Source organism: Mesocricetus auratus, unplaced genomic scaffold, assembly GCF_017639785.1.
Source record: "Mesocricetus auratus isolate SY011 unplaced genomic scaffold, BCM_Maur_2.0 Super-Scaffold_100006, whole genome shotgun sequence".
Taxonomy (NCBI): domain Eukaryota; kingdom Metazoa; phylum Chordata; class Mammalia; order Rodentia; family Cricetidae; genus Mesocricetus; species Mesocricetus auratus.
The window spans coordinates 77,704,128-77,721,649 of NW_024429190.1; the positions used below are offsets into that span (position 1 = coordinate 77,704,128).

The 17,522-nt window shown below is 46.6% G+C and overlaps 1 protein-coding gene across 2 annotated transcripts in view; it reads left to right on the forward strand.

Moving 5' to 3' along the window:
* The window catches only part of Aff1 (AF4/FMR2 family member 1), a 162,697-nt gene that overhangs the window by 117,018 nt on the left and 28,157 nt on the right, over positions 1-17,522 (forward strand). For both annotated transcript variants that reach the window (XM_013117978.3, XM_013117979.3), the window contains 6 exons: positions 766-852; positions 2,485-2,527; positions 5,948-5,999; positions 14,533-14,587; positions 14,723-14,760; positions 16,818-16,971. In XM_013117978.3, the coding sequence (XP_012973432.1) occupies positions 766-852; positions 2,485-2,527; positions 5,948-5,999; positions 14,533-14,587; positions 14,723-14,760; positions 16,818-16,971 (429 nt within the window). The remainder of the gene's footprint in view (positions 1-765; positions 853-2,484; positions 2,528-5,947; positions 6,000-14,532; positions 14,588-14,722; positions 14,761-16,817; positions 16,972-17,522) is intronic.

A 17,522-nucleotide genomic window follows, 5' to 3' on the forward strand; every position in this document is an offset into this window, starting at 1 on the left:
ATATACATGTATATTCATGATTATACACTTTTAACTTGCCATACCTATTTCCCCTTAACCTTAAAGGTTTTTGAGACAGGGTTTCTGTAGACCAGGCTGACCTTGAACTTAGAGATCCCCCTGCCTCTGCCTCCCGGAGTACTGGAATTAAAGGTGTGCACCATCACCTCCTCGGCCCCTTCAAGTTTCTAAGCAAAGCAACATAAATATGATAGTACCAAAAAGTATATTAATTTGTAAGTTTTAGAAATCTTTCCCTTAACCAAGAAAATAGGGAATAAAGATTAAAGTTTTACTACTGAGAAAGTAAAGCCCCTGCTTCTGAAAACCTGCGAGCAGTGCTTCCAGGGAAGGGTCAAATCTATTAGAACCCTCCTGAGTGGAGCGAGGGGCCTGAATGACTTGTTTGTTTAAGTCCGGCAGGAAAGTTCTCCCTTTGAAGTTCAATAATTCTCGGAAGTGCAGTGAAGGAGCTGGGGGAGAGTGCTGAGCCACGGCCTTTCCCAGTGCTGCCTGCCACTTCAGGGCCCGGAGCTGCCCGAGCGTCGCCAGCCCCGGCTGGTGGACGCCGTGGTACACCGTAAAGTCCAGTGCCGGCCCATTTGGTTCCCACCCATGTTCAGCTTTCAGTGTAGCCTGGTGCCAGCGTCGTTCTAAAAGTGGACGAAATGTCCTGTGAGATTGTGCTTCCTGTGGACCACTGACCCACGTTGCAATGATGTCCCACTTATACCTGCCTTTTCCCCTTCTCCAAATCTCTTCTAGGAAATGACCCACTCGTGGCCCCCTCCTCTGACAGCCATACACACACCCAGTACAGCCGAGCCGTCCAGATTTCCTTTTCCTACAAAGGTAATTAATTCTATAAATCACACCAGGCACCGTGTCCACAGTGGGGAGAGGTCGGGGTGTAGGACAGGGACAGTGTCAACAGTGGGGAGAGGTAGGGATGTAGGACAGACATGGTGCCCACAGCAGGGAGATGTATATGGGGTGCTGCTCTGAGCATTGCCAACTGGCATCTTTGGAGACTGGGCTAAAGGTCAAAATTTACCTTTTACTGACCTTTGGAAGGCTTTTTTTAGATTAAATCTATTCTCCATCTCATGTTGGTAAGAATTGTTATAGGGCTTTATATATTAGAGCATTTAGAACTTCCCAATCCTGTTTTCAGTTGAGAATTTTTCCTCCAGGGATGGGAAGACAGGGAGAGGGAAATTGACTGAGGTAGATTACTTATTACTAGTCCGCCTTCTAGACGATGCATCTAGATGAATGAGCACATGCAAATTGTCTAAAGTGAACATCTAACACTAATCCTGGTTTCCATAGCAAGCAAATGAGTCACTGACATGGTTTTAAAAGCTGTTTAACACAGCCATCATTTTCTTTTTGGCTTTTACTTATTTTTTTTTTTTTTATATCTTATGTGTATGGCTATTTTGCCTGCATGTATGTCTGTGCACCGCATGTATGCAGTACCCACAGACGCCAGAAATGGGCAATGGCTTGTCTGGGACTGCTGTTTTAGGTAGTTGTGGGTCTGTCATGTTGGTCATGTTGGTGCTGGGGAGTCAAACTCTGGTCCTCTGGAAGAGTCGAAGTGCTCCTAACCTCTCAGCCATCGCTCTTTTCTCAAGTGTACTTTTAAATAACCTTCAGGATGTATCCCAAACACTTGGAGATCTGCATTCTGTCTGGCCTGATATACATATGCTCCTATTTATAGGTAATTCTAACCATGACACTGTTTTCAGAAGTTATAACTGCAAAACCCCAAATTTACTGTTGTTATTGTACCTAGTTTATCACAATATTTTTTTAAACAGAAGATCCATTAATAATGGTTTTAAAACAAAGTTTTAAACTATACAAATACAATTGCTTAACACCAAAGGAAAAGTAAATTCGTAGAGAGCTGGAAACAAGGAAAGCGATTCCATGCAGAAATCAGACTGTTGTGCGTTCCACCCTGTCTATTCAGGGTAACGGATGATTGACTAGAGGGCTGGGTGCTTTGTGTCATGAGTGAAAAGTGGAGTGTAGGAGGTGAGTGGTGAGTTCAGTGACTGCTATCCACACCATCGTGTCATCTCTCTATATTAATTATATAATGTAATAATATATAATAAAATATAATACATGTTCATCTCTATATATAATATAGATAATATGTATTTATCTCTCTCTATGTATATATATATGTGTGTGTGTGTGTGTGTGTGTGTGTGTGTGTGTGTGTGTGTGTGTGTAAAGAGAGAGGAAACATAGTGCTGCCCTGTATGCTGTAAGCAACACTTCTCTTTTTTTATTTGTTTTTTGAGATAGGGTTTCTCTGTAGCTTTGGAGCCTGTCTTGCAACTGGCTCTGTAGACCAGGCTGGTCTCGAACTCACAGAGACCCACCTACCTCTGCCTCCTGATCTGTGTGCTCCACCATCACCCATCAAGCCGCACGTCTCTAACGATGAACTTTTCTTTCTAGGATCCTCTGCTCATCAGTTCTGCAACCCAAAGCCAAAGCCAAAGTAAGTGAACACCTGGTGTCATGTATTACACTCCAGAACAAAGCATTTTTTAAACATAGTAACATATTTAATGAGGATACATTTGTAACAAGTGCCCACGGAGTCTAGAAAGGAAAGCAAACCCAGAGCTACTTTGCAGGTAGAGTGTGAAGTAAGCAGTTTTCACAAAGCTTCAAACAAATACAAGTAGTACTACATGACTTGTGGTTATCTGTTGTTGTTGCTCTGGCTTTTGAGACAGGGTTTCTCTGTGTAGACTTGGCTATCCTGGAACTAGCTCTGTAGACCAAGACTCAGAGATCTGCTTGTTTCTGCTGGATTTGTGGGCCCCTCACCTCCTGACACATGGTTACACTGAGAACAACTCACAGTGTTCCTCTGTCTCCAAGTGATTCTTTCTAGGTCCCCTCTTTAAGGGCTGTAAATTCTGGAAAACCTGGGGAGCTAACAGGACCTAGCTTTTCTCCCCAAAAGTAACCACCCAGAGCAATGTGTCATGTCCTGATTATTTGTACGTCAACCCTTACAAAGAACGCTAGGATATTTGCCATCATTCAGTTCATCAGAACAAGTTAAGGGGACGAGATGCTGGCACAGGTGGGGCTGCCAGGCGGCAGGTGAATGAAGTGCTAGTCTACGACAGGGGACATCCATAGTATGGTCTGTGCTTCTTATGGGGGTCTTGGGGAAGAGGAGCTTGTAAATGTCCACAGGTGATGGGATGTGTTAAGTCACCCCTCTTTTTTCTTGATGATTTTTTTCTCTTTCCCATCTTAGAGATTCAAGCTCTTAGACTGGGGTTGAATACATTAGTGTGAGCATGTAGCTTTCCTGGAGCTGTTTTGGTCAGTCAAGTTTCATTGGTCCATAGCCTCTGCTGTTAACTCTTTTTACAAGCATATTCACGTTTGAAACTTGACCTCCTCTGCTGTCTGGTGCTGATAGACCAGGCTTACTGTTCTCTGTCGAGAGAGATGGAGTGCCACCTTGTAAAGGAGTCACAGTCAGTGGCCACTCCACATTATGCCCTGATGATGTTAAGTTGCAGAAGCAGTTAACTGAAATTGATGGCCACGTGAAGAGGTGACACTTGGGAGTCAGTCCGAGGACACGCGACCACTACAGCAGTCCTGAGTGCCAGCCCAGCTGTGGATGGTTTCTGCATGCCTCTTTTCTTGCTTCTCCTCCCTTCTATCTGCTGTCTGCAGGGTCTGTGCCACCCACTGGCCATGGCTGTGCGGCTGCTAGTTCTAACTATAAAGACAGAAAGAAACTTGACCCTATCCTGCCTCTGAGTTGCTGGAGACAAGCACACCTTGGCCCGAGCAGTTTTGGGGCTGTCAGACTGGCAGTACTCCTGGGAATTGCTTCATCAGGTGCTTACCTGAGGTCATTTTGAGGGCGGCTGCTTTTTCTCTTGGTATTTTGGGGATTTTATCCTAGTGAGGATGTGGCCTTTGTGTCCTGAAAGAGAGACGTGTGATGGTCAGATGGGGAAGGAGTGAGGTATCGATAAAAGCAGCTTTCATTGAAGAGTGCAATGTCCTGGCTAGTTTTATGTTAGCTTGACACAAGTCAGAGTCATTTGGAAGAGGGAACCTCAATTGAGAAAATACCCCCCTCCCCATGGGCAAGCCTGTGGTGCATTTTCTTGATTGCTAATAGATGTGGGCAGGCCCAGATCACCGTGGGTGTGTCACCTGTGGCCTGGTGTTCCTGAGTGCTGTAAGAAGGCAGGTTGAGCAAGCTGTGAGGAGAACAAGCCAGTTAGCAGCAGCCCTCCATGGTCTCTGCTCCCGTTCCTGCCTCCAGGTTCCTGCCTAGAGCTCTTACCCTGACTTCCCCAGGTGATGGATTACAAAGGTGTAAGATGAAATAAACCCTTTCCTCTCCGGGTCGCTTTTGGTCCTGGTATTCAATCACAGCAACATAAACTAATTAAGACAGCATGCTTTTCTCAAAGAACACCAGCAAGTGAATTCTCACGTTTATTTATCTATTTATAGGGTTTCTCCATGTAGCCTTGGCTGTCCTGGAACTCACTCTGTAGACCAGGCTGGACTTTCCTCCTCCTCTTTCCTCCTCCTCCTCCACCTCCACACTGGGATCATGGGGCCTGGTACTTAGGTTTTAGAATCTGGAGAAAAGTGTAGGGCTTTTATATGAGTGACCTGCTGTTTATGTCTGAGCTCACACAACACGGTCACCTAAGGTTTTCCAGCTTGCAGTCTGGTCAGGATGACCTCTTAGGGAGTCCTTGAGAATGGAGCTCTAGCTGTCTAGGCTGTTACTTGAAAATATGAGAGCTGCTGCCACCGTATGGAAAGAGTGAGTAACTGCATGTACGCAAGGCTGAAAGAGTTGATGCCTAAAAGGTTCCCGTGTTTACTTTCCACATTTATAATTTTCTAGACCTCGTGTCGGGGCACATAGGTGCTTCCCGTCTGGTAGATTGCCTCACTTCCTGTTCCCTGTAGGGTTCACCAGGGTACGACTCAGGAACCGATTTTTCTGAGGCACCCTTGTGCTATGGCCCCGCACTTTCTGTCCTGCACCCAGAACTCTGTGGACCTGGCTCTTGCCCCTGCCCCTGCTGGTCCCTGCACTCCATGCCCATCCTCACCCAGGACAGACCTGTGGCCTGCCTGACTCCCCCACTTCTCCATCCTCCCGAAGGTCTTCCGGCACTCACGCTGGTGGACGCAAACCCACAGGTTCCTGTGGTTCAGCCATTTCACATTTCATGCTCTCTGCAGTTCACTCCCTGGGTCATTACTAACAGAGTGGCTGATCAGGAATGTGGACAGTACATTTACATAATTGCCAAGTGTACTTGCCGCACACTGCCCTAGTTCGTGGATGTTTGTGGACCTGCTTCATGTCCCTCGGGCAACTGTAAGCCCATTTGAAGGCTGGACCAGATGTTTTTACACATATTGGTTTCTACCCTGCAGTCTATAAATAGGTGTGGAGTGAATGAATTAGGCTATGGGACATGGACTCCAGGAGGGACAGGTGGGACGGAGCTGTGCTATTACAGATGGACTTGGGAGTCAAGCCAGGTGGGATATGAGATCAGCATTGTCACTGAGCCCCCACAGGAACCCAGGAAACTGTCATCAAGAACAGAAACTGTCTCCCACAGTTTGAAAGATACCAGCGAGATGGGGTGGTACACCCAAGCCCTGTTTTCAGAGTAGCTCTGCTGGCTTATTGAGAATTTGTTGCAGATGTTTTGTTTCTGAACAAGCTTTACCTCTCACAGGGCCATAAGTACTGTCTTAGGAGACGGCATCAGGTGCAGTGGCCAGTGCAGAATTTATACCATGTCCGGGTAAAGGGAGGAACCAGTGCAGAGGGGACTTAATGATTTTATAAATGTGTGTCCATGCCGCTCTGACTCTGCCTTCCTCCCCACAGAACAATACGATGCACCCTCCAAATCCCATCGCAGTTCCCAGCAAGGAACATCGTAAGTAGAGAAAGGGAAAACCAGCCTTCATTTATTTGGCATTGAAATTGATAATGTGGCGTTGAAATTTCCCATTATGCAGATTCTCCCCTCCCCCGCTCTCAGTTAACGACATTTGTAAAATATGGCTGCATTGTAAAGGGAGGAAACCACCCACGGTTGCGCCTGGATCAGGGTTATGCACTATAGGAGAATGTGCCACGGGGTTTTCTGAGAAGAAAGGCTTTGAGCTATTATTTATGCATTGACCGTGGAACTCACAAGGCTCTGGCTTTCAAAATTTCAAACTTCAGTAGTTTTAGCTTTGGGAATTGAATTTGGGGGATGTGTGGGATGAGATTTTCTGCCATTTTCTTGCCTATTTAATGACAGGAGCTTGTTCTGCCACCCAGATGCTCTCATCCAGGCCAGGCACATCTAAATGTATTCTGGGTTTTTGGAACACTTTAATGTTCACATTATAGTTGTTTAATTCAGTATTTTGACCCAATTTATTTCTTCAAATTATCGAATGACTGACTATTTCTTTACTGCACCCCCCCAACCCCAAGTCATTGCTAGGAACTGAGTGAGGCGACCTGCTCAGGCTCCTCCCTTGGTGTTAGACTTGTTTTTTTTTTTTTTTGGTTTTTTTTTTTTTTGGTTTTTTCGAGACAGGGTTTCTCTGTGGCTTTGGAGGCTGTCCTGGAACTCGCTCTGTAGACCAGGCTGGCCGCGAACTCACAGAGATCCGCCTGCCTCTGCCTCCCGAGTGCTGGGATTAAAGGCGTGCGCCACCAACGCCCGGCTTGGTGTTAGACTTGTTAATTCAGAGTCCTGCTGCTTCGTGCCTGGTACCTGAGGAGGCCAGATGAGGGCAGTAGATGCTCTGGAACTGAATTACAGATGGTAGCGAACCATGTGGGTGCCAGGAATTAAACTCTGGTCCTCTGGAAAAGCAGCCAGTGATCTTAATTGCTGAGCCATCTCTCCAGCTTGTTCCTCATGTTTTGGAAGGTGGGCATTGCTAAATGATCCCAGTTGTGTAGAAGAGATTATCACATGTCTCTGTGACCAAATGATACAGGGTTAACTCGTTGTTACCAGCTCCCTGATGGAGTGGTTTTCATTTCAACATTGAAAAATTGAACAGTGACATTAAGGGTTTTGGTAGATACGTTCTAATTGTCCGAAGGATGGGGTCTTTTGCTTGGTCAGGGTATGTTTTATTGTGCTCTTGCTGGATGAGGGGTTTTTGCTTATTAGTGTTGTGTACTTGAAAAAGACAAAACCCACCAAACCTATGTCACTTGCATTTCCCCTTTTCTGTTTTGTTTTTTCACTTTGGGGAATTTTGCTGGCAGTTTTGAATCACTGGCTTAGACCATGGCAAGAAAAGAGGAGCTAAGCCAAGGACCAATGCTGTGAGAGTCAGTGAGACTAGCCCCATGCCATCAGGATTGGTCTCGTTTGTGATGGTTGGAAGTTGGGGATCAAGCCCTGATCACCAAAGAACGCCCTGGTCATTGTCTTTGGGGCATCTAGGAGGGAGAACTGACCCAGCGTTCACCCGGCGGTCAGTTCAGCAGAAAGCAGATTGGGTAGCGCAGTGGCACCGAGGGCCGGAAGTGGCCGTGTGTCTGCTTTGTGAGTGAGGCATGAAAGGTGCCGGACAGGGTGGTACACCCTGGAAGCTGCCTGAGAGTGTGTGGGCAGAAGTCACTTCCTCCTCTGTCCCTCACGTGCAGGCCAGTGTCCTAGTAACTGCATAGCAACTGTTGAAACCAGAGAAGCCTGAAAGCTCATTGCAAATGTACTTCTTCCCCCGGGACAGAATTCTTTAACTAAAAGCTGCTAATTGATATCTGAAAGGAGTGCTTGAGCTCTTAAGAGACTGAGGGGGAGGGTAAAAACAGTACTGGGGGTGGTGGGGGATGGGGGTGGGCAGGTGAGGATGGGAGGGGGAGCTGGAGGAAGTGTGATACTGAGGCTGGGCAGATAGGTAATGAAGGTGGGGTGATTTCAATAGGGAAATGTACCCCATGAACAAAGGGATCCCTTTTATGCACTTGCCTTTAGCAGGGAGTGAGTTAAATTTTGCCATATATCGTTCTCACATTCAGTGTGGCGGGGTTCTCAATGAAAATAGTTAATTGGCTCTGGTGGCAACACCCAGGGCTTGCTAGTGTGGTTAGGCTGCTTGAGCGGCAGGTAGAGGGTTAGGGTAGTGGTCTGTCGTCCCCTGGGCATCAGAATTGTTAATTACAGGCTTGTTTATGCTCTGGCTTGAAAGTCAGTCTATACCTTGCTAGGCCTAGAAGGAGCTAATACCTTTAAAACTGGACATGAAAGGAAGAATGAGGCCGGTGGTAGTAACCCTCACGTGTGTCCCTCACGTGTGTCCCTCACGTGTGTCCAGCCTGGGGTGGGGGTGGGGGCAAAGCGGGAGCATGAGCCCTGAATGGAGTGCGTGTTTGAGCACACTGCTTTTGTGTTCGTGCGTGCCTGTGTACATGTGTGTGCGCGTTTTAAGCTCCAGTTACTTCCCAGCGACCCTTTAGGCAGAACGCTGCAGGTAACTGAAGACTGTGGTGTCAGGGCTGCTGTTTGCCTGCAGTTCAGGGAGGGCGTGTTATGCTCAGTGGTGCTTGGCTTTGCACAGTCCACTTCTTTTCCAAGATGTGGACAGCACTTAGAGCCTCCTCTTCCTAAGGCTTTCATGTCCCTTGTACGGCTCCTTTCTGGGAGTCCAGGGCAGTGGCAGCCCCTTGGGGGAGGGGACGGGGGCAGCGCTTGAGCTCGCTCGCTCCAGCCTTAGAAGCTGTTGGCGGCAACTAGCCTTCTCCTGTACCCTCACCGATGAGCCAAAAGGTGCTTTCCTTCCTTTATTTGTTTCCTCTGAAATCAATCCCCACTGTGAATAAAGGAATAAAAGACAGAAACCCGTCTCCCGTTTGAAGTTTGACGTACTTGGATGATTACTCTTGAAAGAGGGAGCGCGGGCTTCAGGGCTACCTGAGTTGGATGAGAAGGAATGGGGTGCTAGCAGCAGCCAGGGGAAGTCTCAGAAGTTTGTAATAATCCCGATTACTCAAACTGTCCCAATAGTGCCAGTTTTTGAATACCTTGGTGCAGGTGGCAGGGCCAACCCTCGGTTTCCGGTGCTACTATTGTGAGCAGCATAGCAGGACTTGATGTCAGCTGAGGGCCCTGGGCCTTCCGGCTTTGTTTACTGTTTTGTGTTTCTGTAGTACAGGGGATTGAACCCTGGGCCTTGCTTAGACTCCTGGAAACTTGCATCCCCAGTCCCCAGATGTCCTTTAGAATGAGGTATGATGACACAGTTTGCCTGTCCCAGTTAACTTCAATCATATTAGCTTAAGAAAATTAATTTTTCTCTTGCCATTTTATAGTAAGTTGGGTTAACAGTGCTGGATGACGTTTTACTTGGATTCTCACCGGCAGGCAGCTCTAACTGTGAAAGTGTCATTGATGAATACGTATCATCAAAAACAAATGCTAAAGCTCTGTCAGGTGGGAGTCTTACGTTATCAGTTGCTGAGGTGTCACCCCTCTGCTTCAGGGGCACACACCTGTGCTGTCGTTTATACATTGCCGATGGACTTTTGTAACTGCCAACCTCTGCTGAGCCCGCTACACCTGGCTCTTTGGGAAAGGGACACTTGGGGTCAAATGATTGAGAACCTAGCCTTATGGGTATACATAATGGCTGTGTTAACTCACATATAAGAGGAAGTGTTTTATGTGTTTCTGGAGGAAAACCAGAGGTTTACAGTGAAACACAGTAAGGGTCCTAGCTTTTATGCCTGCCTGCCTGCCTGCCTGCCTGCCTGCCTGCCTGCCTGCCTGCCTGCCTGCCTCCCTCCCTCCCTCCCTCCCTCCCTCCCTCCCTCCCTCCCTCCCTCCCTCCCTCCCTCCCTCCCTCCCTCCCTCCCTCCCTCCCTCCCCCTCCCCCCATTTCTTCTTCCGGCTTTTTGTTATAATGGCTTAAGATCTGAATTTTTGTTTGTGATATCTACTATCTTCCTCTTCAAAATCTGTAGTCTCCCATGGTCTCCCATAAGGCAATTGTGGCCCATGTTTCAAAAAGGAGCCACAAGTCAGAGTCAGTGGCTTTGTAACCCTGGTACTTGGAAGGCTGAGGGAGGAGAGTTAGGGGTTGAAGGCAGTGTAGTTTACACTATGACACCCTGTCTCCAAAAAGTAAAAGAACCAATGCCAGGCAGCAGATCTCAGTGAGTTCAAGGCCAGTCTGATCTGCATAATGAGTTCTGTGCCAGCTGGGGCTATATAGTGAGCTGTCTGGAAAAACAAACAGGCGAAGGAACAAAAGTCTGAGAAAGTCATAACCTTGTGGAATTCCAGTTGTGACTTGGAGTTCAGCCTCCTTCATCCTCCATTCCCATCTGTTCCCAAGCGACTGAGTAACGATACCCATCCTCATGTGTTCATTGACAGTCAGGGTTCTTAACATTTTAACACACCCACTACCGCCATCAGGATTTACCAATCCCAGATTACTGCTGTTAGCTTGACTTGACTTGTTCCTCCTCAAGTAAAATGGTACTAAAAATTAAGCCAGAGAGGAGACTGTTTAAATAATTTTGGGGTTCTTTGGTGTTGAATATTGGCAGAGAAAGCCTTGGATAAGCCCATAGGGAAGAAAGCAAAGCAAGAGTTGTCTCTGAGTTTCACGCAGTAACGTTGGGGTGACTCATGGAACCCATGCCTGCCAGAGCCTGCCTGGCTCCATGTACCCTGCTGGTGGAGCAGAATACAGAAGGCTCCAGGGGTGTCTGACACGTCACAGTGCTCTAAATGTGCTTACACTGTGTTGGGGTCCAGAGTTAGTTTCCTGGATCATTTGGGCTCCTGTTGAACAGCATGGGTGTAGTGTAGCATACAGTGCTGAGTCCTTTGCCTGGGAGCTTGGAAATGACATCAGTTATTTGATCATTGTGTCAGGTTTAATTTTATAGGGGCAAACTAGCACTATCATGCCAAGAGGATAGTTACTGCTTTATGCTAAATTGATGTCTTTTTCATGTCTCCTAGATCCCAGGTCTTCTAGCTATCGTGTCAAACAGATCGGCCAGAGTAGGGGGATCTCACACCATGGGACAAACTCAGCATCCCACTTGCGGATTGCAAAGGGCCATTTCCTGTTCACACCCACCGCATGCGTGGTCTACGGGGCAGACATAGCTCTGCAACGTTGCTACTTATTCACTAGCAGGGCTGATTGTTCCTTCTTCTGGCTTAGTTTTCTCATTATCGCCCCTGCTGCACTTCTCTGGCCTTCTTTTTTCCTCTCCTCCTTCCCTCTCCCCATCTCCCTATCTCCCCATCTCCCCAAACTCTGGCTTCTCCCTGTGCTTTCCTGTGGATTTAGCCCAGGGAGAGCCTCATGGATGCTGAGCAAGAGTTCTTTGACCGGGCTCCAGAGGCTCCAGCCAGCACTTCAGCGTGTGCGTGTTCTTGGTTCAGGAACACGAAGGTGGAAATGTCCTCGACTTCGCCTCAGAAAAATGAACGATGGATGAGGAGGGGCATGTCCCTGAGGGGTGTTGCTCTCCTGACCTAGGTTTTATGGACAGGAGTAGGACTAGATCTGGAGGGTTTCGGTTCTCGATTAGAGGGGACAAAGCTCTCACCCAGGTATGATTCCTCTGTGTTTAAGGGCCAGTCCCCTCGCAGACAGCACGCAAACTGAATTTCGCATGGAGCAACCAGGAGACGAGCAGCTGATTCCTCTCTCGTGCCCAAGCTCCCATTTCCTGCCACTGTTGGGATTCTTTCTGCCTGTGAAAAACCATAACGACACTCACCAGTTTCCCCCGTTAAGCTAGATTTGATTACGGTTTTTCAGTAAATCATAGGCGTGTGTCATAACATCTTCTCCCTGCCTACCTCCTGGTGGCTGATGCATGCTGACTCACCCACATCTGGGGTGGTAAACTGTTTTCTGGAAGATTTTGTGGTTACTCTTGGCTGGGTCAGCAGACACTGACACGGTGCTTCTGTCTGCTGATTCTCACATGAGATACATGACGTCTTTTTGTTTTTTTGGGAAGTCTCATGGAGTCCAGGTTGGCCTGGGATTTGAACTTGCTCTTCCCCTGTAGTTGAGCTTAAACTTCTGGTCCTGCCCCAGCCTTCCCATCTCTCAAGCGCAGGGTTTCAGGCAGGTGCTGCTAAGCCTTTTTTCCTGATAGCTTTCTGTCTGTCTGTCTGTCTGTCTGTCTGTCTGTCTGTCTGTCTGCGATAGTGTGGAAGTTAGAGTTGGTTTCCAACTCCAGTTACCCTGCTTGGCCAGAAGCTGCCTTACCCTCTGAACCATTTCACTGGCCCATGACATTTTTAGTTTGTTTGAGGCAGGATCTCTCTCTATGTAGACCACGTTGACCTTGAACTCAGATCCTCCTAGCTTTGCCTCTTGAGTACCAGGATTAAAGGTGTGCACCACCATACCAGGCCTGCTTGGCCAGCTTTTTAATTCTTTATTAAATAAATTATACTCACAGATTTAGACTACAGGAAACACTGCATGTATGTATCCCACTAAAAGCTTATGTAAGTGATAGAAATTACATGTTTTTATTTTGTAGGACACACTCAGATCCATCTTCACGAAGTCTTCCTTCACTGAGCACTGTCTCCTCTGTAGAGTCTTGAGTAGCTTCTATACCAGCAGATATGTTTTGCCATTGACTTCTCATCCTATCTAACCTCCAGAAGGAGAAGTTGATAGAATTTCCACGGTACCTGCCGTTTCCAGATGAGCTCAGAATGTCTTCCGTGTGTGTCTTTACTGACTTCAGGAGAATGTGTGTGTAGCAGTCAGGTGTTACACAGTAGCAAGAGAGTGGGAGTATGGTGGGGTTACAGGCTCATTTGTGGGACAGAAAATTAACAAAGATTAGTCTTATGCAAAAGAAACCCAGTAGCGGAGGGAGATGTTTGTTCCTGTAGTTTTGTTGTTCATGGTTAATGCTGAATACACCTTGCCGGGCTTCCCCCTCTCTGTTGTGTTATACTGTGTGATTTTTGTTTTTCCTCCAAAAACAATACAGCTTGCTGTGTCCCCTAGCCAAGCCAGCTTAGCAGCAAACCTGTTGAGTAACTCTTTTTTTGCATACCATTCTGATGGCCAGCTGCCAAGTCCCATGACCGAAGGCTGTGTTTTTCTCTCCTTCCTCCTCCTGATTTTTTGTGTTTTGTTTTTGAGACAAATGTTCTTTGTGTAACCCTAACTGTTCTGAAAGTGTAGACCAGGCTAGCCTTGGTTGAACTCTGAGATCAGGCTGCCTTTGCCTCCTGAGTGCTCGAATCAGGTGTGAGCCAGCTTTGCCTTTCACGTTTTAAACAACTTACACAGGCATTTTAGTACATGTGCTGGTGAAATAGTTCCTAGCTGGAGTTAGCACATCACATGCGCACGGTCGTTTATGAAAATCCCAGTTCTATAATTTACCTCATTAGAAAATGTAGTGGTTTTTTACCAGGGCTTCCTGAAGGAACCGTGCTACTTCATGGTGCTACAGTAAAAACTGCTGATCAAATTACTGAGGTGTTTTGTGAGCTACCGAATGATTTTTAATTCGTTTTCTGGAACATAAATAATACAGATTTTTCTGTTTTACTTCCAACTTTCAAAAAATAGCTACGCCTATAAAATTGAAGAGAACGATTAGTGGTCGATGCCATTGATATTTGGGGATCTCCGGGAAAATCGTAAGGAAGGACAGGTGCTCAAATCGAGAAAACAAGTACTGTTTAGTGACATTTTTATTTTAATATCAAAATTTGTCATAAGCCAGAGTGCCTAGCAGTGTATAGCCAGAGTGTAGCAATATGAACTTTAGGGAATGAACTAATTTTCTTTCCCCTACCAGAATTAATAATTGTGAGTTTAAAATACTTTCTTACTAACAACAGTGCCATTTATTACTAACTAAATTAATGGAATATTGATCATTGATTTGTATTCAAGTAGATAAAAGAGAATGAATTTTTATTCATTTATTTTGGCTGTGAAAGTGTTCAATATTAATAATGTTCTCTGGACAAAAAAACTATTGTCAGTTGTCTTGAAGTTTTGTGTGCTTAGCGCTGATTAAATGCTTTACATCCATTTAGCATCAGCACATGGGTGGATAATCATTGATTATTACTTTCCTTAGAGACCGTGGAAGAAAGCTGTTCAAGTATATTTGCTACGTATATATGTTCTCTGTCATTGTCTGTGTGCACACTCTCACGGAAGGAGCACAGTCTTAGGGCAGATTAGAAGTGGCCACCAGAAGTTCTGTAGGGTTGGGACAGGATAAGAGGTTGGCTGATCTGCCTTCAGTGCTAAAATAGTAACGCCTGGGTTTCTAGAAAACTGAACCAAGCAAGCAAATAAAGCAAGTCTCCAACTTATTCCAGCCCTGTCCTCTTTCAGCATCTTTAGGCACGTATTGTATTTAAATGCCCCCCAAACAATTAGGAGTTCTCTTAAATTCCCCACTGTCTATCCTTTTTTTCCCAGCATGCTTGAGGATGACCTGCAGCTCAGTGATAGTGAAGACAGCGACACCGAACACGTGAGTGTTGAGCCTGAGACCAAGAATCCTTCTAAGTCCACCGAATGTACCCCAGCTGCTTGTCCTAACCTGTGTTTTTGTTGTCTTCCCCTCCTCCCGGAACATCTCATCCTTACTGCTACCACGGATGTCCAGGCCACAGAGAAACCTCCGTCCCCATCTGCACCTCCAAGGTACCATTTGCTCCTTTCTCCCCATCACACACACCTAAACCAGAGTCATGGCTCTAGCTGCATGAAAGGGATGATACGGGGTCACAGTCGAAGAAAAGTCCCCATGATTATTAAAGTCCCGAGTCAGCTGGTGGGGTCGTTGGCCTGTGAAAGTGGAAGAGGCCCTGCAACCACCCACAGCACTGTTCCGGATGTCTGAGCCTAAGCGTTAGCATCGGGAAAGTGCTTGCCTTCCAAGCACAAGGACTTGGATCAGCACCCGCACAGGAGTCATGTGGACAGCACAATCCGGGTGCTGGAGGTGTGAAAACAGGCAGACTCCCTGGAGTTGCCAGCCCATCTGGCCTGAGACAGACCCTGCCTTCAAACTGGAGACCAATGGAAGAGGACACTTAGTAGGGGCCTCTGGCCTCCACATGCATTCATTTGTACACATGTGCCGTTCACCCTCATGCTCACACACACGCTCACCCCCACCCCCGCCTGCCCCCATTGAGCCCGCCATGGTGATACACACCTGTAATCCTTGTGGGAGGTTGAGGCAAGAGGATAGGAAGTTCGAGGCCAGATGGGGGTAGAGAATGACTTTCAAACTTTTAAAAGTAAGCTGTAAACACATTTTATTCTTGGCATTGTGTGAAGGGTGCTTAGGTGAAGGAACCCCATGTATTTGTGAAACTGATAGATAACCATGTTTTCAAAACCAGTAATACCGAATTCTTCTAGAACTTGTTTCAGGGCTTCTCTTTTCTTAGTTTTAGCTGCTTTAAAATGTGACTTCCAGACATTTAATGTGAGGGGAACTGCGTTACTTTCACCTTCAGATGAGTCAGCCCTGTTTTAGAAAAGTAATGCTCTGTGTTTGGGAAATGGAAACTAATTTTTGAACTACTTTCACAGTATTTTTCTCCTGGTACTAAATATAATGATTTAAGGTGAAAAATACCTGTGCTCACAGACAAAGACTTGAAAGGTGCCCAGCCATTTAAAGAGAAAGTCACCAGAAAGAATCTGAGTGTCAGTGGTGACGATGTGGTTATTAATAGTAAAGGAAGCATTAATTATACAGTTCACAGCTTCATACACCTAGCCTGTTTATTTATATCCACTCTCTTTAAAATTTCAAGTGGCTCACATCGACTTGACCTCAGAGGGCAGGGAAAGCTAGGAACACAAGCTCATTTCCCAGGGTGTCCTTCCGCTGTGACTGGCCCACACCCTGCATCTGTCTCACCACTGATGGAGAGTCCTCAGCGTACAGAGGTCCTGGGACAGTGTCTGCTCTAAGATGAACCCAGCCAGTGATTTTTATTATGCTGTTCAGTAGTCAGTTATTTAATAAGGGTTTGTTTTAAGAATATTGTAGGTAGGTCCGGAAACGTTGAAGGTTATGGTTAAAGATGTCTGCTTTAGCCAATACCATTTAGGGCAACTAAGACAACATATATATCTAGTCCCGATCCATGTGTTTTCCCATTGACCTACAGTTAGTTAATGGTCGACCTTGAAACTTGGAGTTGTCCATGCCCAGCTAGTGATAAAGAATGGCCCATTGTCTAACACCACCAGGAAGTGACTGGGCCACTTCTGAGCTCATACTGCTCTCTGTCTGGTTGCTATGTAGTTAAGTCCTATGTAGAGAATACAAGGGGGGGGATTTACACACTAACTTCTCTTTCACACCTTTGTTTTTGAGTCATACATAGTAGGAGCCAGTAATCTTCATGAGCCACACAGTAAATTATTTTAGCCTTTGTGGGACATGTAACTCTCTGTTGTAACTGCTTAACTCTGCTATGACAGCACAGACACCACCACAGACGGCATGTTCTAATAAAGCTTTCTGTAGAAAATGTGGCAGGCCATCCAGGCCCTGGTTAACCGGTCCTTGCTATTAGGCACCTGACATAAGCCTAATATCCATTAGGCCCCTACGCACTGGATGATAAGACAGCAGTGATGCTTTTACTTGCTAGGAGCAGGTAGGAGGGCAAAGGTGACCGGGCATGAAATCCCGTGTTCATGACCCTCTAATGGTACCTCTGGTTCCTTTTTAGCGCTCCACCGAAGCTTCCCGAACCAACGGTGTCAGCACATTCCAGTAGCGCAGAGTCGGAGAGCAGCGCGTCAGACAGCTCCTCGGACTCCGAGAGTGAGAGCAGCTCAAGTGACAGCGAGGAGAATGAGCCCCTAGAGACCCCGGTTCCCGAGGTATGGTGGCCCTTTCAAAGGTAACCGGAGATGGCAGGGTGCTGGCTTTTGGCTGGGAGTCAGAGCCGCACAGGGACCCTGGTGCTGTGAATGGTCTGACTGTGGCCATGCTTTGCCGCCGTGTGGAACCATGTGCTCAGCAAGTGCTTGGCCATGGAGACGGACACGCAGACATGACAGATTCCTCTGCAGCTGCTCAGTGTGGCTCCCTAAGAGTGTTTGCACTCTGTCTTTTCTATTGAGAAGGGAAACTTGTTTTAACTAGGTTACTGTATCAGTGTCAGTGAAAGTTCTTTCATAATTCAGAAACCTGTGAGTTAAAGAAAACGAAGAAACGTAAGCTTGAAGCAAGTCATCAGTTCTGTTTTTGAACCACTAAATGCCGTGCAGTAAATTGGTGGCAAAGTGATTGGCCAGGTAATGTAGGGACAACCAAGTGTGTTGGCACCCACTTTGGAAGTACCACAAAGATGAACAAGCAGTAACACCGGAAGACATGAGAACTATGTTTTCACTAGAGAGTTCACGTATGTGCTGATTGGTTACACACC